General features: G+C 53.4%; 1 protein-coding gene across 1 annotated transcript in view; it reads left to right on the top strand.

The window, feature by feature from the left end:
• The first annotated feature begins 854 nt into the window (after positions 1 to 854).
• LIMD1 (LIM domain containing 1) overlaps positions 855 to 22,605 on the top strand; it is a 72,091-nt gene continuing 50,340 nt past the window's right edge. Inside the window, exon 1 of the mRNA XM_004018519.6 lies at positions 855 to 2,967. Coding sequence (XP_004018568.3) covers positions 1,575 to 2,967 — 1,393 coding nt within the window. The 5' untranslated portion in view covers positions 855 to 1,574. The remainder of the gene's footprint in view (positions 2,968 to 22,605) is intronic.

The following is a 22,605-nucleotide window of genomic DNA, read 5'->3' as shown; positions in this document are numbered from 1 at the left end:
TTGGTAAGCATGGAAGGTTTAACCAGGGAACTGACCTGTCTGGTATCGGCCTTAGGATTAAGATGTTTGCTCTCTGGGAAATGAAACCTCTCCAGGGTCACCTAGGAGGTAATGCAGGGAGTGGTGGGCCTTGCTAGGGTCCCCAGGAAGCACGCCTGGCACCCCCAGCGTCGTGCGGATCTACTTGGGGGATCAGAAAGCCTCCCGTGAATAATGAACCAGCAGGGCACGTGATTTTATGGCCGAACAGAGGGACTTAGGACGCTCGCTCCGGGCAACAACGTGCCTTTTAACCCCCTTTCAGAGGACCTGGGCAGCCATGCACGCTTCGCTAGTCATGATGGCATCTTGGACCCTTCTCCCTCTATGCCTCGGTCTCCCTACTTGTCCAAGAGGACTTGAGCCTGCCCTCAGGTGACTCCGTGGGTCGCCAATCCTGCACCTTGTGTAGGGGCGAGGGCACTGCCAGGGCCAAGCCGGCACAAGGGGTTCACTTTCCACTCGGGAAACTGAGGCACAGTGGGACGAGGAGCGCGCGACCTCGGGACTCCCGCACAGTTCAAGCGGCACGTCTCCGGTCCACGCAAGCCGTCCAGGTCGCCTGCCAGCGATCCCCGTGGAGTGGCCTCCGCCCCGCTCTGCCCAGGGACCGGAGCGGGGCCGGACTTCTCCGGGGGCGGCCCCACACTCCAGAGCTGGAAGAGGCGCGCGGGCCACACCTCCAGGTTCCCGAGCCCGCTCGGGCTCCGGCCTGCCCCGGGGCGCCCGCCGCCGCGCGCGCCGACCCCGCCCCTCTCCCGCGCCTCCGCCCCTCGGCCGCCGCCTCCGCCTCCGCCTCCTCGCAGGCCCGCGACGTGCCCGGCCGGCGACCGAGCGGCGGGGACGGCGTCCGGCGCACTCACTTCCGCGTCCCGCCGCCCTCCGGCTCGCGCGCGCCCAGCCTCCGCCGCCATCGGACAATAGACCAGCCGCCCGGCTGCCGTGAACTTCCCGCCGGGGCCCGGCTGGCCCGTGTGCCCCGGATCCCGAGCCCGGATCCGTCCCCGCGCCGGCCACGATCGCAGCTCCGCGCCACCAGGGGAAGCCGCGGAGGACCGAGCGCCCGGTACGTGCTCGCGCCTCCCGCCGCCGCGCCTTCGCTCCGGCCCGGCCGGTCCTGGGCCCTCTGCTCTCTGCTCTGAGCAACTTTCCCTCCTGTCCAGCGGCTGCTGCCTTCTTGTGGGTGTCTTGAGTTTGGTTGCTTAAGGAGGATGTGATTTTTTTTTCTTCCGTATTTCTTTTACGTTTTATGATTTGAAACGGAGAAAAGAACTCACAGCCAGCTCGGACAGCCAAGCGCCGCCAGCGGCCCCCACGCGGACACCTCCGAGGGGAAGGGGACTTGGAAGCAAATTTGGCCCAAGTGACTTTGAGGCCTCAGCATCCGCTGGACTCTAAGGCCCTGGGTCATGACGCCCATGGTGGGCAGGTGGAAGGCTGTACCTGTCCTGGGCTGGACTTGAGTGTCCGCCCTCTGTCAGGACCCCCACTGCCCCACCTCCACGCACTCAACTAGGCTAGGCCGGGTGAGCAACATGGATAAGTATGATGACTTGGGCCTGGAGGCCAGTAAGTTCATTGAGGACCTGAACATGTACGAGGCCTCCAAAGATGGACTCTTCCGAGTGGACAAGGGTGCAGGCAACAACCCGGAGTTTGAGGAAACACGCAGGGTGTTTGCTACCAAGATGGCCAAAATCCACCTGCAGCAGCAGCAGCTCCTACAGGAGGAGACCCTGCCCAGGGCGAGCCGGGGTCCCGTTAACGGTGGGGGACGCCTGGGCCCACTGGCCCACCGGGAAGCTGGTGGGGGCAGCAAGCTGGCCGCGGACGGTGCCGCCAAGCCCCCTCTCGCTGCCTCAACCGTGGCCCCTGGGACGACCACCACCGTGGCGCCTGGGCAGCTCTCGTACCCACCCCAGGAGCAGAAGGCCAAGCTGTACGTCCGGGGTTCGAGGCAAGTCAGCCAAGACTGTGGGTCCAAGGAGAGCATGGTGAATTCTGAGATGTCTGCTTTCCATCGGCCGGGCCCCTGTGAGGATCCCTCCTGCCTCACCCACGGAGACTATTATGACAACCTGTCCTTGGCAGGCCCCAAGTGGGCCGACAACCCGGGCGTGTCCCCTGGCATCAGGCTGGGTGTAGGGAGTGGGTGGTCTGGGACCCCAGGGAGCGACCCTCTGCTGTCTAAGCCCTCCAGGGATCCTCACCTGTACCACCAGCAGGTCTCCGCAGGCTCCGGCAGGTCTCTGCAGAGTGGCCTGGATGGTGGGCTTGGAGGAGGCAACAGCGAGAAGCCAGTGGGGGTCTGGACCACCGCCTCCTCCCAGCGAGTGAGCCCTGGCCTCCCTTCCCCTGGCCCAGAGAATGGGGCCCTCCCAAGGTCTGCTCAGCCCAGGACCCCTTCTTTCTCAGCGCCTCTGGCCCTGAACCGGCCCAGTCAAGAGTCTCTTCCCAGAACAAACTCGGTTGTAGGGAGTGAGGTTTCAGGCACGATGCCCAAACCCACTGTGGACCCTCAACCCTGGTTCCAAGATGGGCCCAAATCTTACCTTTCTAGCTCTGCCCCTTCATCCTCTCCAGCCAGCATGGACCATATGCAGACGGGTGCCATCCCTGGGCTGGGTCCCAAGCCTGGCTGTACAGATCCTGGTGTTATTTCCAAGCTCAGCCCCAACAGCCTTGCCCATCCAGTGATGTCCACCCTGCCTGAGTTACCTTGTAAAGAAGGTGCCTCCGGCTGGGCCTCTGATGGCAGCCTGGGGCCTGTGCTCCCAGAGACGCCGAGTTCCCCCAGAGTGAGGCTACCCTGCCAGACGCTCATCCCGGGCCCTGAGCTTGGACCCACGGCCGCCGAATTGAAGTTAGAAGCCCTCACCCAGCGTCTGGAGCGGGAGATGGATGCTCACCCGAAGGCCGATTACTTTGGTGAGTAGTGAGAGGCTGGCGTGGTTGCCCACAGCGGGTGACGGGGTCCCTGCATTTGGGTGTTAAAGGGGAAGCGCCCCCCCTTCCCCCACCAGGGGTGCTGTCGCTCTCCTTGAGTGGGCCTTTTTTTTTTTTTTTAAATTTCCTCTTTCAGCTGCTTCTTCTGAAACTTGAAAGAGGCTTGAGATCATCACTAGGCAGAAAGCGGATCTTGCTACTGGTGGTTACTCATATGCGAAGGGAGGGATTGCTTGTGACTGCTCCCTGCAAAAAGGGAAATCTGTGACTTTGGATTTCAAGGGTTTCAGGAGTGACTTAGAACCTGTTGCAGTGCCTGGCTCAGGCGGGACCTGAATGGGCTTCTTAGAAGGCCCATGGACCCCTGAGGGTTCGTTCCGTCAGTTGTTGGCTGTGCCAGGGGAGCCTGGCTATTAGAGGACCAGTGGTTGGGTGCGGGCTCTCTGCGGCTCCCTGTGGACGCGTGTGTCTGCCTGCACGTTCTGTGTTCAGCGGAGGGAGATGAAACTCTGACCTGGAAGGCTTTGTTCTAGAGCAGTCATTCTCAAAAGTGTAGTCTGAACCTGCAGCGTCCTTTTGCCTGGGAACTAGTTAAAAATGCAAATTCTCAGGCCCCACCCCAAACCTACTGCATCAGAAACTCTGGCGTGGGGCCCAGCAATTGGCAGTTTTCACAAGCCAGCTCCGGTCCTGACGTTCTGGGAAATTGGAGACCCGTGCATTAGGCACCTTCCAACTCAGCACCCCAACCCTGACTACTAGCCAGCAGCCAGGTTATACCCACAGTCGTGGCTCCTAAGAGAATGGAAGATGCCCCTTGTTGGTTTTATTCCCTCTTGCAGGTTTTGTTTTATTCTCTTTTTAAAGCCGCAAACTCTTGGAGACTGCTGGCTTCAGCTTTTATTTTTGCCTCCCCGCAGAGTTTGGAGGCAGCAGAAAAGCAGAGATAGCATCCTGTTGAGTAATGATGTAGCCATCTCACAGAAGCGCTAACTAGAAAGACAGCCTATTGTTAGAGAGCCTGAGTTTTATTTGTTTTTTAAATTACTTGTGATTGGAGTATCGTTGCTTCACGACGGTGTGTTAGCGTCCACTGTTCCGCAGAGAGAATCAGCTGCATGTGCGCCTCTTGCTTGGATCGCCTTCCCATTTAGATCGCCACGCAGCATGGAGTCGAGTTCTCTGAGGTGCACAGCAGTTTCTCATTTTATTTTATGCATGGTATCAATATTTTATTTTAGTTTTTCATTTTTGAACTGTGCGTAGTTGAAGTCACTGTTTCCCCGTATGAAGGCTTTTGGCGGGGGGGCAGGGAAGGCCCTGCATAGGGAGGGTGACTGGCTTGCTGCTGTCTGCCCCATCCTGCATGAATGAATGATTCTGTCCCGAGGTGCTTGGAGGGACGTGTCTGAGGAATGGGCACTGTGTTCTTGCTTCTCATGAGAGCCTCGCAGGAGCAGCGCTCACACCACCCTGGGCAGTCAGAGGTCAGGGTGGCTGTTTACTCGCCGTTTATGGTTTAGAGCGTGCAGCGGCCTCTCACTGTGAACACCCTCTCACTGTGAACCATCTCTTCTCCTTTACAAATCGCCCTCCTTGGGAATAATACTTTTCTCTGGAAATACAGTGGGCTTTTTTTTTTTTTTTTTTTAAGTTTAAACTGTTATTCTTTTTCCCAGTTTTATTGAGATGTAATTGACACACAGTATTGTATAAGATGCACAGCATAGTAGTTTTTTAAAAGATTTCTAAGTTTTTGCTTTTTAAAAGGTTTTTAATTTTAAAGCGAATTTCTTTTTAGTAGCGCTGGGTCTTCATTGCTGCTTTTGGGCGTTCTGTGTAGGTGCGGTGAGCTGGGGCAACTCTTGTTGAGGAGCACAGGCTCGAGAGCGTGGGCTCAGCAGTTGTGATGCACAGGCTCAGTTGTCCCCCGCAGTGGCATGCAGGGTCTTTCTCGACCAGGGATCGAACCCTTGTTCCTTGCGTTGGAAGGAGGATTCTTTACCACTGAGCCAGCAGGAGAGCCTCAGCATAATGACTTGATTTATGTAGTGATTTGATTTACATGCATCATAAAGTGGTGATAACAATAAGGTTAGTGAACATCCAACATCTCATCCCTTCTCAAAAAATCACTTTTTCGGTGTGATGAGAACTCCGGATTTCCTCTGTTACCTTTCATATGCAACATATAGCAATGTTAGTTAAATTTATCGTGTTGTACATTATATCCTTAGGAAGTTTATGCCTTTGACTGCTTTCTTGTCCCATTCCCCCTCTCCTCTTCCACCTACCACTGAAGTGAAGTGAAAGTCGCTCAGTCGTGTCCGACTCTTTGCAATCCCATGGACTGTAGCGTGCCAGGCTTCTCTGTCCATGGAATCCTCCAGGCTAGAATGCTGGAGTGGGTAGGTATTCCCTTGTCCAGGGGATCTTCCCAACCCAGGGATCGAACCCACGGATCAAATCCGTTGCAGGTGGACTCATGCCTTCACTCATTCATTCACCATCTAAACCACCAGGGAAGCCCAAAGCAGCGCACACCTTCCCTGATGGTAGCCACAAATCCGATCTCTTCTTCTATGAGTTTGAAGTATAACTGACCTACATCACTGTTAGTTCCTGTTATGCAACGTAATGATTAAGTATTTCTGTACATTTTTGACCATCACAAGTCAGTCTAGTTATAATATGTCACTATATGAAGATATTACATTGTTATTGACTATATTCCCCACGCTGTACATTTCATATCCATGACTGGCTTATTTTGCAACTGAAACTTTGTACCTGATACCCTCCTTCAGCTATTTCTTTCCTCCCCACCCTCCCTCCCCTCAGGCAACCACCTGTTTGTTCTCTGTAAATATACCTCTGTTTGTTTTTTGTGTCTGTTTGTGTGTGTTGGTTTTTTTTTTAGATTACACATGTGTGAAATATAGTATTTGTCTTGAATTTTTAATTTCAAGATCATTAAACAACAAACAACAGTTTTATTTTGGGAGGGAGGCAAGTTTACACACCAGATCATAGCAGAAGTATTAGCTGACGCTATCCATTCATCCATCCCGTATTTATTGAGCACCTGCCTTGAGGTACGTAATGAACGGGGCAGACCGAAACCCCTACTTCTCCAGAGCAGGTGGTGCAGGAGAGGGAGGCAGGAGATGAACAAAATAAATAAGCCGGTTTGAGGGAGAGAAATAGGAAGTGGAGAGGATGGAGCCTCAGGGCAGGGAGTCGAACCAGGGAGGTATCTGGTTTTCAAGCCAGTGATCAGGGGAAATCCCAACAAGAAAGTGGCTTTGGAGCTAGGCTTGAAGGAGGCAAGGGGGTGACCCTCGAGTCTGCTCTGGGAAAGGGCATGCTCAGCAGGGCAGACAGCAGGAGCAGAGGCCCTTGGGGCCTATTTACTTTATTCATGTGAGCTTAGGAAGGAAGCCTGGAAACTGAGGCTCAGAGAGGTTAGATGACCAATCCCACGTCTCACAGGGCCTACTGGGTGCAGGTGAGGTCTGAGCCCCACAGTTGGGCCTCCCTGCCCATTCCTCTTTATTATTATTTATTTATTTATTTTAACGTGCTATTTTCACATACTTTTTTAAAAAGAAATTTGTTTTCTTTCTTCTTTTAAATCTATTTATTTATTTGGCTGCATCAGGCCTCAGTAACAGCACCAGGAATCTTTGTTGCGTCGTTGGAGGGGGGGGTTTCCGTTCCACGCGTGGACTCTCTAGTTGTGGCTCGTGGGCCACGGAGTGCACAGGCTTCAGCAGTTGCACTGCAAGGGCTTAGCTGTTCTGTGGCACGTGGGATCTTAGTTCCCCCACCAGGGATCGAACCTGTGTGCCCTGCGTTGCAAGCCGAATTCTTAACCACTGGACCACCAGAGAAGCCTCGCTTCCCACTCTTCTAACCAGCGTTGCCCAGCTGCCTCCCAAGCACAGACGTGAAAGCCTGCTATATTTATTGACTTTTATGTTTTTTTTCCTTTAATCAAGAAAAACTTCCTATAATATGAAATCGATCTCTTTAATTAATTTAAAAAGCAGGCAGTGGCATTTAACGCAAACACCACCCCTGTCTAGTTCCAAAGCGTTTGTTCATCACCCTCAGAGGAAACCCACACCCGTAACTCAGTTGCTTCTCAATCCCTCATCTCTCCCAGCTCCTGGCAGTGAACAATCTGGGTTCTAGCCCTCTGATCTTACCTGCTCTCCCGCTATATGAAATATGGAGGGAATCATATCTAATTTATCTTTTCACTGAGCATTACAGTCACATGTAGAAGACTCCAAAGACGGAAAAACAGATGGAGTGAAGCGCTAGTCTCCTGCCCACCCGTTTGTAGCCGAGCATCCCGGTGTGTGAGTACGTGCGTGTGGGTCGCAGCCAGGCCTGCTGTCCACCTGCTCTCTGCCTTTCCCTCCGAGCAGCGCGTCTTGGCAGCTGTTCCACATCAGCACGTGTTGCGCTGACTCTGTGTCACCCTCTCTGCGTGTGCTCTGGTCACGTAAGCAGCCTCATGTGGACTTCAGGCCAGCTGCCAGTTGCAAGCCTAGCCTGGGACAAACTCCGGGGGGGCTGGACTACATTTGTGCCCTTTAAGTGTTGTCTCGTCGCCCTCCGCTGAGCTCGTGCGGGGACCGCAGTGCCCATCATATAGGAGAGCTGTGGTAGCTGAGCTTCCAGCTGCTCTAATGGAACTGGCCACGTGGTGGAGGAGGACACGCCTCCTGCCAGCACCTGGCGGTAGGGGCGTGGCCCAGCCCTGCTGTGGGACCTTGATCACGCCCTGGTCCCTTCCAGGCCTCTCCCCTTCTCCATAGCACGGGGAGCTTGGCCTGTTGAGGGGCTCACGTCAGCAGATGCCCTTCCTGTCTCTAGATCTGGTGTTATCTGAAAGATTTCTGTCTGTCCAACACTAAATAAAGGTCAAATTTCACTTCTAAATAGCATGAGTTAGAGCCGACTCTGGGAGAGAGTGAGGGACGGGGCGCCTGGTGTGCTGCAGTCCGTGGGGTCGCAAGGAGTCAGACATAACTTAGCGACTGAACAACAGAAAGATTGTCTGTTGATACAGGGCTCTTGCCAGAGAGAATCGGGGAAATGCGATGGTCCCCGTTAGAGTCAATGTAATTCCAGCCAGAAGCAAAGCAGAGTTGATGTTTGGGCTGGTTACCTGGACCCCTTCCTGGACATGGCCTTGTGAATCCCCAAGACCACCTTCGGGGACCCTTGGGTCTGAAGACACCTCAGTGCCTGGTTATTGATCAGCTCATCACTGAGGACCCTTCTGGCACTTTCCATGGTCCGGTCTCGTGGGTTTGGGACACTTTGGTCCCAGGGAGGCATTGCTGCCCCTGGTCCTTCCACCGCGTTCCTCTGCGGCCGCTTTGCGTATTTCTCCCTCGAGGAGAGCTGATGCTGCTGAGAGGACGCCCTCGGGTTCCTGGTCCCGGGCCTCGCGCTAGGAAGATGCCGCTGTGGGTTGTTTTCACGCCAGTGGGTTCGTTGCAGAGTGCGTGGAGAGGCCCTCGCGCCTTTTGTTTACTCTCTCTCGCCTTTTCCTCCTCAGTGGCCATCTGTCCTCCGCACACTGGGCCTCTCCTCCCCTTCTAAGGAGAAAGGACACAGATGAAGCACCCATCTTCGGTGGGGTGACCAGGGAAGCTGACTCCAAGGCAGAGTCTAGTGTGCAGGGGGCGGCCTAGGGGACAGTGCTGGGACCGTGTGTGTGGAGGGAGGGGGGACACAGGAGTGGGCAAGGGGGACGCCCCGGCTGCGCTGTGGGCCTGACCAGCCTGCGCCGACCCCAGGGTGCTCTGGGGCTGGAAAAGCCCTTCATAGCTGCCCAGAATTGGGGTGAGACGGCCTGGCCTTCACACACCCCCTCCTTGGACCTCTCCGGGTGGGCATGACCGACAAGGTGCCTCTGTGTAGCTGGGGCCGTGCCCGAAGGGGTTGACAGCTGAGGACTGCCCTCCTGCACCCCCAGCCACCATGCCAGGCTCCTCCAGTGAGGGGCGATCTGGGCACCCCGCCACATCCCCTGTCCAGGGCAGATAAGACCCTGCTCTCGCTGACCTTGGCTGTGGTTTTAACCTTGTGATGTCTGTTGAGCGCCTGTATTTAACCTTCATAGTCAGACTCTGTTCTCCTCCGCATGCAGTTGAGGGACCCAGGCCGTGAAGGGTTCAGGGCCACACTGTGGTCGGAGCCCCAGCTACCGCACCAGCTGGGGCCCTGACCCCCTGAATGGAGAATTGGGTGGCATTCCTGGGCTGAGGTGGTGTTCTCTGCAAGCCCCTCCAGATTCAGTCTCCGCTCAGCTTCTGCGGAGGCCTCTGTGGGCTCCCCGCCCTTTCCAGGGTCAGGACTCTGGACCTGCAGCCACCCCCCCGCCAGGTCTCCCCCCGCCGCTGTGGGGAACCGGGCACTGCTGGTGCCACCCATGAGAGCCACACTCTGTTAGGTGCCAGCGAGCGGGGTGGCGGGGCAAGAGGAAGCTGGTTCCAGGGTGTCTGTCACCCAGCAGGTGGACGGATGGACACTTGCCCACCTGCACGCCTGGCTGCGTCTCCAGTCTTCCTGTCTTGGGTGGACATCCCTGCAGCAGTGTGTGAGCTCGGAAAACTGTTAACAGCAGACCCGCCTTGGCCTGGGAGCCTGAGGAGAGGTGTGACTCCTCCCGGGGATGGCCCAGCCCTGCCAGGGGCCTGGGGGCCTGTCACACCCGATTTTGTTTTACTAGCAGCTCAGGAGGTGAAGTAAGCAGTCCAGACAAGGACCCCACACATGTCCTCCCTGCTCCCTCCCATCTGAGCGTCTCTTCAGCATTGAGCTACAAGTTGTCTTAATGACCTTTTCAAGTCTCATCTGACTTCCAGGCTTCCTTGGTGGCTCAGCTGGTAAAGAACCTTCCTTCCAATGCAGGAGACGTGGGTTCTGTCTGTGGGTTGAGAAGATCCCCTGGAGAAGGAAATGGCAACCCACTCCAGTATTCCTGCCTGGAGAATTCCATAGACAGAGGAGTCTGGTGGGCTACAGTCCATGGGGTCACAAAGAGTCGGACACGACTTGAGCTTATTTATCTGACTTTATTAGCAACAGTTGCTTGAGATATGGGGTTTAAGTCCAGCCTTGAACGAACAATTGAGAGTGATTTTTCAGTGATTGTCATATAAAAGAAAACAACATGGGCCAATCCTGTAGAAGGGGGGTCCCTCCAGGTTGTAGGAAGTGGCCTCTGTGCACCCCAGAGGCCCCACTCACCCCCTGCCCCCCAGACATCAGGCATTGCAGTAAACCAAACGCTGAAGTAGCAGAAGGGGACAGAAGATCATTAACCATCGGGCCTGTCCAAGTGTGGGAACTTCTGCCCACATTCCTCTAGGAAATACGGTATGCTCATTGGACCTACTGGATCCAGGCTTCCGTAGCCATGGCAGTGAATTTCTGATCCTTTAGTAACTTGTAAGTGACACTCAAGAGTCCAGTTCTGCCTGTCTAGCCCAGCAGGTGCACACCCTAAGACATGGGGACTCCTAGCCGTTTAAAAATTGCATAGCATACGTGGATCTTTTTTTTTTTTTTGTAGACCAGGTAATCTTCCCCTCAAAACCAGGAGTGTATGTATTTTACGCTTAAAAAGAAATTGATGTATCGTATATACATTTTGGCTTCCCAGGTGGGTCAGTGGTAAAGAATCCCCTGCCAACGCAGGAGACGCAAGAGTTGTGGCTCAGTCCCTGGGTCAGAAAGATCCCCTGGAGGAGGGCATGGCAATCCACTTCAGTATCCTCACCTGAATAATCCCAGGGACTGAGAGGAGCCTGGCGGGCTTCAGTCCATGGGGTCGCAAAGAGGTCGACACGACTAAGCAAATAAATAATAGCATCAACAAGAACAAAACACACGTATTTCAGATGCCCACGAGGTGAACACGCCTAGCACTCAGATCAAAGCACAAGACGGGACCAGCGCCCAAGAAGCCCCGCCCATGTGGCCCCCACAGTGAGCACCTCTGCACGCATAATTGTGGCTTCTGACTGCAAATATGAGGTTCTGAGCAATCGTGTGGTTTAAACTAACTTCTAAAACCTGCGCGTGCTTGCTAAGTCGCTTCACTCGTGTCCGACTCTTTGCAACCCTATGGACTGTAGCCCACCAGGCTCCTCTGTCCATGAGTTTCTCCAGACAAGAGTACTGGAGTGGGTTGCTGTGTCCTCCTCCAGGGGATCTTCCCAACCCGGGGATCGAACTCGAGTCTCTTTCATCTCCTGCATTGGCAGGCAGGTTCTTTACCACTAGGGTCACCTAGGAAGCTCCCTACAACCCTGAGATGATTCACAGAACCTATCACGGCAGGTTTGGGATGGAAGGAGAGCACAGGGCTGATCAGGGTGCAGCCAAGGCTCAGACAGCAAGGAGTGAGTGCTGTCAGTGGGACTGTCCAGCTCGCTCTGAAACAGCGGCTGCTCCCTCCTGGCCAGTGGTCAGGGCTCCGATACTGTTTGGGTCCTCTGTGTTGCGGTCCAGACAGATAGACGGTTCATCGTACACTTTAGCCCTGTTTCTACCCCTGCCTCTCTCTGTAGGATTTCTCTTCTGAGATTTTGGGGTGGAAGGATTATGAACAGCCCCCAGAGTTCATTCAGAGTGAGTCGTCTGTTCACTGACTTCACTTGTCAGCAAGGTACACATGTCCGGTCCCCGCCGTGCTCTTAGCTCTGGGCTTGGAAGGACGCTGCAGGGTCAGACTCAAGTCCTCGCACTTGGAGTGACAGCCGCTGTTCTGTCACCCCGGCCTCAGGTCCAAACTCAGGGTGTCCCCTGCAGCCCCACCAAGATGACCAGCTCCTGTCGCACCGACTTGATGGCTGGTTCTGAACTCGCGGCGTTCCTTCTCACCCCAGGACTTCTGCTCTTGCTGTTCCCCAGCCCATGCCCCTGGCCAGCGTGGTGCGGCCCCCAGCGACCCCCTCTCGGAAGCATGGGGAGCAGCTCTGCAGCTGCAGCCCTGGTCTGTCCTGACCGCGGTTTCCCCCAGCGGCTGCCTCATCGAGCTCCTCCCGCCGTGAAATGTTTCTGCTCTGTTCCTTTGTGACCAGGAAAGCAGGTCTTGTTTTTTCCATCTTATTCTCCTGCTCTTTTGATTCATTACCCAGAACGTCAGATTGGCCCGATGTGGCTGTTCCTGCCAGAGGTTTCCTAACGTTCCTTCACATCTCTTGATTTTTGGCTCCCCGTCGGGAGGAGGAACTATGGAAGAAAGGCAGGCATCTGGGAGGGAGGCAACCAGCTGTTCTGGGTCCCAGGCTACCAGCCGCCCCAGGTGTGACGTGGGGCCGCCTGCTCTTCCAGTACTGAGCCCCGGGGCACCTCTGAGGGCCCTTCCTGACCCGAAGTCCTGTAGCCGTGGGTCCAGTTGGATTCCTGGATCTTGGCTGGTCAAGTAGCAAGGGCCCGGGCCTCAGGGTTATCCCCAGTGGCAAGAGCCTGGAAAGGCAGAGGGCTGACCCGCCAAGCCTCTCATCCCCCTTCCAGGCCTCTACAGAATTAGAAAACAACTTGTTTTGTTTAGTTACAGTTGTATTTTCAGTGGTAAGCAGTAATCATTTTTTACTTCAGGCATGCCAGAAAATACATTCAACTAAAACAAGAACCACAGATCCCTGACTTGCCTTCTGTCCTTAGAATAATCAGTGTTCAAATTTTCTGCAGAAAGTGTCTCATCCCCAGTAGTGGCCAGAGCTCATGTGATGCAGGATGGGTCACGGCTCACGGCCCTTTGACCAGATGTAGAAGCGTTTACTGAGCTAGAAGCCAGTTTGCTCGGCAGGGTGTGTCTGATGAAAGGGAGTTTAGGAAGGACTTGAAGATGTCCTTTAGGAAACAGCCACACATGGGGCGAGAGTGGCATTAGAGGGGTCACCCACGCCGGGAGCCTTGAGGCTCTGGTCTAATTCTGATTTCATTTGTTTTTGGCCCTGCTGGGTCTTCCCTGCTGCGTGGGCTTCTCTCTAGCTGCAGCCAGTGGGGGCCACTCTCTAGTTTCAGAGCACGGGCTCTGGCTTCTCCTGTCTCGGAGCATGGGCTATAGGGCGCACGGCCTCCAGCTGTTGCAGCAAGTGGGCTCAGGAGTTGAGGCTCCCAGGCTCTAGAGCAGAGGCTCAGAAGTTGTGGTGCACGGGCTTGGTTGCTCCGCGGCATGTGGGATCCTCCTGGATCGGGGATCGAACCCATGTCTCCTGCATTGGCAGGTGGATTCTTTACCACGGAGCCACCTGGGAGGCCCTCTCAGTCTAATTAAACTTGGTATCCCTAGCGTGGGTGACAGCAGGGGGCCTAGCCGCGGGACTCAGTGAACTTGCTTTTGCTGGCACACCCCAGGACACTTTGAAGGGCTCTTGTGTGTCTGGGTCTCAGCGTTTCTAGGTCTCAGGCTTAGCACGGGGCCGGGAATAGTGGCCTCGGGGCCTGGCCCTTCAGGCCCCTCGTGGGGCCTGGGTGGATGTCTGTTGCAGGAATGGAGGGGCTTCACTCAGGGTGTGGAGGGGGAAAAGGAAAGGATTTTTACCTGGGTTGTGGCTCTGAGGTAGTTTTGCTAAAATTTATCGAGCGAGTTGCTCTGTGTCAGGCACTTCGCTAATCATCTCACACGCATTAACGTGCTTAATCCTTCCAACAAGCCTATCTTATGATCCTCGTTTTATGGACGGGGAAGCTGAGGTACACGGAAGTGAATTAGCCTGCCCAAGGTCTCTATTCAGGAGGTTTGCTAAGCCCGGGATCCTGACCTGCGTGCTGCACTGGCCCCCGGCTCCTGGGAGCACGGTGGCTTTCTGACGGAGGGACCTCGGGGGGCATCGTGGCCACGAGGAGGTCAGGCCTGAGGTCTCGCCCTTTGCAGGTGGAGTGATGAGGAAGGCAGGCCACAGCGGCAGGATGCCTGGGGTGGCTCGAGGGGCGCATCCCCCTCTCGCAGCCAGGTGTGCCCTCCGGTTCGTCTTCAGGCCAGGAGCCAGGGGCTCCTATAAGCCCCTCCCTGCCGGGTGGCGACGCAACCATGAAGGCTCAGGGGTGTTAGTACATAAGTGGGCTGCTCAGGGGTCTTGAGTGCCCGTAACCTGTCAGGCCCCGGACTTCTGTTCCCAAAAGAGTGGCGAGCGGGCCATGCCATCGGTAGTGCCCTGTGACACCCCCAAGTGTTGTGCACAAGGATGGGGCTGTGCCAGCAGCCAGGGTGTCTTGGTCTCAGGGTCAGTATCAACCCCAGGCCGTGTGTCTAGATGTTTAAACCCAAACGTCGGACGAAGCTACGCTCAGTCCATCTGGCAAACCGAACAGAAACCGTACCCTAAATGAAAACAGGCCTCCAAAATTTCCAAGGCGTGTCAGCTGCAGGGTTGTGCCTGCCAGCAGATACTTAGATCTGTGTCAGGCTTTGTTTCTCTTCTGTCCCCTCCCAGGGAAACCAGCTGGACGGAGAACCTCAGGGTCATGTTGGAAGGCCGGAGGCTCTCTGCCTGAGTGTTTCTGAGGGAATACTTTAGAGCCAGGTTATTTTTACATTTCGAGAGCCACGAGTTTAGACTTGGCCGAGCTCTCCCCTCATCTGTTCTGTTCTGTGATTCGTCTCCGCGTGTCCCGGGGGAACGTGGTCTGGTTACTCCCGGTCACTGGAAGTTAGTCAGGAGTCCTTCCCCCCGACACATGTCTTTGGAACATATAGAAGGTTCTGGAAGCCTTCCGCGATGCTGTCATTCACGCGGAGGGGACATGAGTTCTGTAGCTGGTCCTGGGAGGTCTAGTGACTCAGGTCTTTCAGGACCTTGTAAACAGGGTCCCCATCTTAAAATGCAGCCCTGAGCCAAGGTGCACCCATCGCAGCAGCCCTGGGCCTGACTGCATGTGACAGTCACCTCAGCTTCAGAAGACAGTAGCAGATTGGCCTTTTGCTGCCTGGGAGCCTGACAGCGGCTTCCCTGTTCAGCCGAACCTCCTGGTGAGCCGGGTTTATGGTTTCCTTTCAGCAGAGTGGAGCCAAGTTGTGGCCGTGTTTGCTCACAGGACAGGCAGGGCTGGCCCCGGGGAGGAGGTCAGGTTTCCCATCTGCCGGAGCATCTCCTGTTCTGTCCCCCTCTCCCTGTCCTTGGTTCGCGTTGCTTCCTGCTGGTGCAGTCAGGTGGTGAATGTAGAGAGAGGCGGATTTCAGGGCTGGGCCCCAGCGCGTTTGCTGACAGCTATAGTCATGTGGAACACCCTGCTCCACTTGGCTGACGGGGACTGGAGGGCCTGGGCTCCTTATAGTTCTGATTCCTCTTCTGTGCTCCGAGCCTCCAGAGCTGGTTTTGGGTTCAGGGCTGTTGGCTGGGAGGAAACACCTGGCTCTAGGGGTGATGGTGTGTTGGCGGCGGGACCCAGACACTAGATGGGGGGCGTATGGGCATCAGTTGTATGGAAGTGGGTCCCCCGCTGGCCTGCAGAGAGCCCAGCCACAGAGCACAGAAGCCGGAGTGGGGAGGGTGTGATAAACAACAGACGCGCCCCGGGCAGCAGGCCAGTGGGTGGTGATGACAGGCACTTCTCCTGGTTGACCCGCCACGTCCCTCCGTGAGATCACGTCCCAGCAGAGGTGACGGCGAAATGCCCTTGTCCCCCTAGAAGTGCTTGGTCATCATCAGCCGCGCACATGAACTCAGAACTGCTTTCTTTTGGGAAACAAAATCGGAGCTCTGTGATAAACCAGCTCTTCAGAAATAAGGAAAGGACTTCCCACGTGGTCCAGTGGTTAAGAGCCCGTCTCCCCTGGTCTGGAAGCTGAGATCCTACACGCCTCGGGGCAACAGAGCCCTCATTCCATAAGGAAAGCTCCCAAGTGCTGCAACCAAGACTCAAGGCAGCCAAATAAATAAATATGTAATTTTTTAAAAAGAAATAGGACAGTGAGGAAATCGAACCAAACATCGATTTAGTGATAAGATTCAAAATACAAAACCCCGGGCCTCGTCTATAGAAGTTACGCGTAAAGTATTTGTTGAACGAATGAATCATGGAGTGGATTTATCGTGTTATGCCCTCAGAGTGAAAAATGGAAGTGTTTTGGGTATGATGCCAGCAGGCTGATACGCAGCAGATGCTGCGGACAGTTTTTTCCTGTCGCTTGTGCCCGGTGGTAGCTGTGACACCCCGTGCTGATGTCTGTCAGACCCTGACCACCGATCTGAGCAGAAGGGTGAGCTTATTGAGCAAGGACTTGGGTGACATGGCTGGTGGCGGGTGGGCTAGTCTGTAAGCCAGGAGAGGTCCTGTTCCCCAGGGCAAACCTGAAGCGTGACCACGTTTTGCCGAAAAGGGGATTTCGGTGGGATGGCATGGAGCCTGCGTGCGTCTCTGGATGGTTTCCTGTCTTGCTTGGCCGGGTAGAGCTCTGGAGTCCTGAAGCAGAGTAGTGGGTATGAACCCCAAATAGAACGCTGACTTTCCTGTGCCCAGAGGCTCACAGGAGCCTAACCTTGTGTTTCCTCTGGGAGCAGTGATTTGCTATTCACAATTTCGGCTTCCCTGGGGGCTCAGTGGCTCAAAGAATCTACCTGCCAATGCAGGTGATGTGAGTTCAATCCCTGGCTCGAGACGATCCCCTGGAGAAGGACATGGCAACCCCCCAAAAAAAGAATACCCAAGTATTCTTGCCTGGGAAATCCCATGGACAGAGGGGCCTGGCGGGCTACAGTCCATGGGGTTGCAAAGAGTTGGACACAACTTAGCGACTGCACAACAGCAGAACAGTTTGGTGTTTGTGGTGACTTCATGGCGCATGAGTGCCTCGCGAATAGTGAGAATCTACTGTAGCATTCTTTTGTCTGCCTTACTTCACCCAGACGATGTCTGAAATTAATTCCTGCGGCTGCCTGTGTCAGTGGTCGGCCCTCTTATAGTGCCTAGTAATACCCCGTGGTGTGAATAGACGCTCTTGTGTTTCCCTTTGAAGGAACTGTGGGTTCTTTCAGTGTAGGGCCATGATGAATACGTCTGCTGTGATCAGTTTTGTGGACATATGCGCTCATTTCTCTGGGGCACATATCTAGGAGTGGAAATGCTGGATCATATGGTAGGAGTGCGTTCAACTTTTCCAGCAGCTGCCAGAAAGCTTCCCAACGTGGCTGTGCGCTGTAGCATTCCTGCCAGCAGTGTGAGAGCCCCTCCTGTGCAGTGTGTGTATATGTGTGCAAATATCTTTAATTGAAGCATAGTTGATTTACAAGATTCGACTGGTTTAAGGAATACAACATGATGACTCAACTTTTGCAGATGATACTGTTATAAATTATTACCGGGTGGCGGCTGTCACTCCCTGTCGTCTGCAGTGCACCCTTGCGGCCTATCTGTTTCTTTGTGTGTGTGTGTGTAGTTGACCTCTGTTAGGCCCATACCCCCTGTTTGTCCCTCTTCCTTTTCCTCTTCCCTTTGGGAACCGCAGGGTTGTTTTCCGTGTCTGTGAGACTGTTCCTGTTTTCCATATGTATTCACTTGTCTTGTATTACTGTATAAATGACATCACACAATATTTGTCTTTCTCTGTTGGATTTGTTTCACCGAGTAGCATATTCTCTAGGCCCATCCATATTGCTGTCAATGGCAGAATTTTGCTCTTCGTAATGGCAGAGTAGTATTCCATTGTGTGTTGGGGGGTTACATCTTCTTAAATCCATTCACCTGTTGATGGATGCTTAATCTGCTTCCGAATCTTGGCTATTGTAAATAGTGCTTCTGTGAGCACTGAGATGTGTGTATCTTATTAAATTGTTTGTTGTTCAGTCGCTCCGCCGAGTCTGACTCTTTGTGACCCCGTGGACTGCAACACGCCAGGCTTCCCTGTGCTTCACTATCTCCCAGCCTTTGCTCAAACTCATTGTCCATTGAGTCCATGACACCATCCAGCCGTCTCATCCTCTGTCGCCCCCTTCTCCTCCTGCCCCCTGTCTTTCCCAGCATCAGGGTTTTTTCCAGGGAGTCAGTTCTTCACATCGGGTGGCCAAAGGACTGGCGCAATATTCAGGGCCGATTTCCTTTAGGATTGACTGGTTTGATGTCCTAGCAATCCAAGGGACTCTCCAGAGTCTTCTTGAATTGGTATTTTCATTTTCTTCAGATGTTTGCTCGGAATTGGAATTGCTGGGTGGTGTGGTAGTTCTGTTTTTAGTGTTTGGTGCAACCTCTGTGCTGTTTTCCATAGTGGCTGCACCAGTTCTACGGCCGTTGACTTGACCTGTCTTTGGAATTTCTTTGGGCTCTGTTCTGCTTGTCACTTTCTAAACCACCTGCTCTGCAAGCTGGTGTCACTTGGCTGATACCCTTCCAATTTCTTCTGTTGCAATATCTTTGCAAGAGATTTCCATCCCTTTTTTGGTAGTTACTATGCCGTCTTAAGGGTTTGATTTTTTTTTTTTCCCCCAGCAGCTTTCCTCTTTGGTTTTTGTCATTTTAAAACCGTTTAAACAAACACAACTAACTGTAGAAAAGTCAGAATATAATAGACAAAAATAATAATATTGACGTTGACCAAAAACTTTGTTCGGGTTTTTCTGTAACATCTTATGGAAAAACCTGAACGAACTTTTTGGCCAAGCCAATTAAAGGCGTCCATCATTTTACATAGGGATAATGACTATTAGTCTGATTAGCAGACAATCAGTCTGCTTAAAACAGATGATTTTATTGTTATTATTTTTAACCTGTTATTATTGTTTAAGTATTTATTTATTCATTTAGCTGCACCGGGATCTTCGTTACCACATGCAGGATTTTTAGTTGCAGCTTGTGGGATCCAGTTTCCTGACCAGGGATTGAACCTGGGTCCCCTGCATTTGGAGCACAGAGTTGTAACCATCGGATCACCCAGGGAAGTCCCAAGACAGACAGCTTTTTTTTTCCAAGACAGACTGTTTTAAATGCATAGATATTTAGATTTTGGCTAGAATTATAGTGGTTGAGGGGGTCTCCCGGGATGTCACAGAGCCAGAGTGCAGAGGCACTTTCCTTTTCTGTCGCTCGTTGGAAGCAGCACTTCTGTTTGATTTCTGGAACTTCTGGGGGACTCTGTCATTCCAGCTGCCGGCTTGATTTTTCTGCAGGGTGAGCAGCCAGTCTAACTTCATGCAAGTTATTAAAGAATCAGAACTGAGAGCCTGGAGCCTCTCCCCCTGCTGCCCCCCCACCAACTCCATGCAGCAGAACACCCCTCTTCTCTCCTGCGTGTCACCCAGCAGTCCAGGGAGCTCAGTCTCAAGTTGGCCAGTTCTGATCGTTAGGAAGCCTTCTGTTTGAGCTCCCGTCTTCCTAGATTTGACCCAACTGGCCTGTTCAAACGACCAGGTCCTATCACTGCTGGGCTCAGACTCCCCCTTCCCCTCTTCCCCATTCCACACTCTCAGAATTGGAGCCGTCGTCCAGCCAACCTTCTCTCCTCCACTGCCTCCCCTCTGCCGGTCCGTGCGTAATGGACATCACCATTCCAGGCTCCTCTCTCTGGCTGGCTTAGTTGTTCAGGCCCCTCCCAGAAAGATGTCTTGGTTCTTGGTCGCCCAGGAAACTCACGTCTGTTCCGTGCCTCACAGGTAGCTCATCTGATCTGCAGATTCTAAATGGGATCGTCTTTAAAAGCAGTGATTTTGTCTTTTCTCAAAAAGGGGAATGTGTTACATTCTCAGTCGAGCCTACAAGTGACCTCCGTTTTGAAACCACCGTTCCCACGCACGGCTCAGACTGTTTAGGAAGGAGTGACTTGCAGGGGTTTCACCCATGCCGCTTCTCAGGCTCCCCGCAGCCCTGCAGCACGCCCAGGACTGCTTCCCCGTTTTGAAGATGGGAAAACTGAGCAATGAAGTAACTGGTCCAAGATGGCTCACTGGCTCAGCCACAGAACCCATCAAAGCCGGCTTCCAGACTTCCTCTTTGTTCTAAAGGGAAATCTTTTGCTGGGGTTTCTCTCCCACCAGTCCTGAAGCTGGAGACTCTTCCAGCCCAGCTCTCTGCTCCTCTCTCCCCAGGGGAGGGAGAGGGAGGATGGGATGGGAGGACTCTGTTTGGGAACTGCAGAGACAGGGGTGTCCCCTCAGCATCACAGTTCCACCGGCATCTTTCATTCGTCTCGTTGTTCTTCTCTATCACACCCTTTTCTCATCTGGGGTGAATGTGGATCTTTACCATCTCAAAAATCAGTTTTGTTATTTCTAAGGAAAGTTCGAGACTTGATTTCTTCCTTGGGAAAAAGGATTTTTATTCCCGTTCCTTTCTGGTTGCACATGGTTGAGCCGTGCCTCTGGCATCAGACCTTTGTATGAGACTTCTCATGGCTGTGTGTGTATATATGTTAGTCGTTCAGTCGTGTCTGACTCTTTGCGACCCCATGGGCTGTAGCCCGCCAGGCTCCTCTGTCCATGGAATTCTCCAGGCCAGAATACTGGAGTGGGTAGCCATTCCCTTCCCCAGGGTATCTTCCCAATGCAGGGACAGAACCCATGTCTCCCGCATTGCTGGCAGATTCTTTACTGGCTAAGCCTACCCGGGGTCACTCACCTCAGAGCCTCTCTGTGTCACGGCGGTCCCCTCAAATGCATGGAGCCCTGTGGGCAGGAGAGGAGCCGGGGGAGTGTGGCTTTGTCCCTTCATTCACTCACTTATTCATGCAACCAGCAAATGTCCGTTGAGCAGCTGCATGTCCTGGGCAGAAGCAGTTGCCCCCGCCCCACCCAGTGCAGTTAGAACACAGTCGGGAACGGAGGGAGCTCAGATCTGCACCCCCTGCCCAGAAGGACTCAGGAGTTTTGTGAGGTGTTTGGAGCATGGGAGACTGTCAGGAGAGCGGCTGATATGTTTTAATTCTCAGTCTCAGGCCTGGAGGAGACTAGGAAGGAAAAACACCTTCCCTGGGAAGGGAGGGAAGGAAATGGACTTTTCCTGGGCACCTCCCATGTTCCAGGAGCAATTTCAGGCACTTACATGATCTCAGGTGATCCTCAGAGTTACCCCATGAAATGTGCATGCTGTTAAAATTCATTTGGCATGTGAGGAAATCACGCCTGAGCCCAAGATGAGATTTGAACCCGGGGTTTATGCCCAAACTCACGCTTTCAGATCCACCACGGGGTAGGGGGTGGGGAGGGGTGCTGGGCCATCCTCAGGCTCAGCAGCAGTGGACCCTGATTCTGGAGCTCTCCACTTCCTGACCTGAATGGTGTTTACACAGGAGTGCTTATTTTGTGAAAAATCAAGCTGTAAACTTAATGCTCTGTGGGGTTTTCTTCATGCATGTTGTACTTAAGTGCGTGTGTGCTAAGTCACTTCAGTTGTGTCCGACCCTGCAACCGCATGGACTGTAGCCCACCAGGCTCCTCTCTCCGTGGGATTCTCCAGGCAAGAATCCTGAAGTGGGTTACCGTGCCCTCTTGCAGGGCATCTTCCTGACCCAGGGATCGAACCCCCATCTGTTCTGCATTGGCAGGCAGGTTCTTTACCACTAGCGCCACTTGAGAAGCCCAAGCTACTTATGCTACACAGTTATTCACTTACCTAAAAATCCAGGTTGCATGTGATACGCTTACACTAACAAATTACTCACTGTTTATTTAAAATTCACACTTAACTGGCCAACCAGTAGTTTATCTGATAAGCCTTGTTTGAGCTGAGATGGGAAGGAGGTGAAAACACAACTGAGCCTCATGTGAAAAATCAAAGGATTTGGAGGCCGAAGGCAAGAAAATAATCCAGGAGAAGAGCAGATGGGGGCAGGCTGGGGATGCTGACATGCTGGTGGGACATGGAACCATGTCAGGAGAGGGTTGTGTGGAATAATCTGACAGGGAAGGGAGCAGTGATGTAAGTGCCAGGCCACTCTGCCTTCGAAATGGGTTCTGCTGGAGGTTGACATTTGTTCCAGTAGTTTATGTTTGTGCAAAGATCCTGGGAAACAGGCCCAATTTTGAGCCTTCTCACAAGGAAGAGTGATGTTAAAAGTGAGCTACCTTGAGAATCTGTCTTCAGAACAAATAATAGAAATGGATCGTCACCCAGTTGTTGCTGTTGTTTCGTCGCTAAGTGGTATCCGACTCTTTCGCGACGCCATAGACAGCAGCCCGCCAGGCTCCTCTGTCCAAGGGATTTCCCAGGCAAGGATACTGGAATAGGGTGCAATTTCCTACTCAAGGGGACCTTCCCGACCCAGGGACCGAACCCACGTCTCTTGCGTCTCCTGCAGTGACAGGCGGATACTTTACCTACTAGCGTCACCTGGAAAGCCCATACTAAGGTGTACTGGCTGCATTGCAAGGGCTCAACAATCACGTGTGCTGTCATCATGGACAATGTAGAACAGAACATTTTCTTATCACAGAAAAAGTTCTGTTGGATGGCAGTGCTATAGAATATGATTTTTTAAAGTTGTGTAGTGCTCTTGCCTGGAAAATCCCATGGATGGAGGAGCCTGGTGGGCTGCAGTCCATGGGGTCGCTAAGAGTCAGACACGATTGAGCGACTTCACTTTCACTTTTCACTTTCATATATTGGAGAAGGAAATGGCAACCTACTCCAGGGCTCTTGCCTGGAGAATCCCAGGGA

This window comes from Ovis aries, chromosome 19 (assembly GCF_016772045.2).
Source record: "Ovis aries strain OAR_USU_Benz2616 breed Rambouillet chromosome 19, ARS-UI_Ramb_v3.0, whole genome shotgun sequence".
Lineage (NCBI taxonomy): Eukaryota > Metazoa > Chordata > Mammalia > Artiodactyla > Bovidae > Ovis > Ovis aries.
The sequence above is the reverse complement of the archived record's forward strand: the minus strand, read 5'-3'. Positions and strand labels throughout refer to the sequence as shown.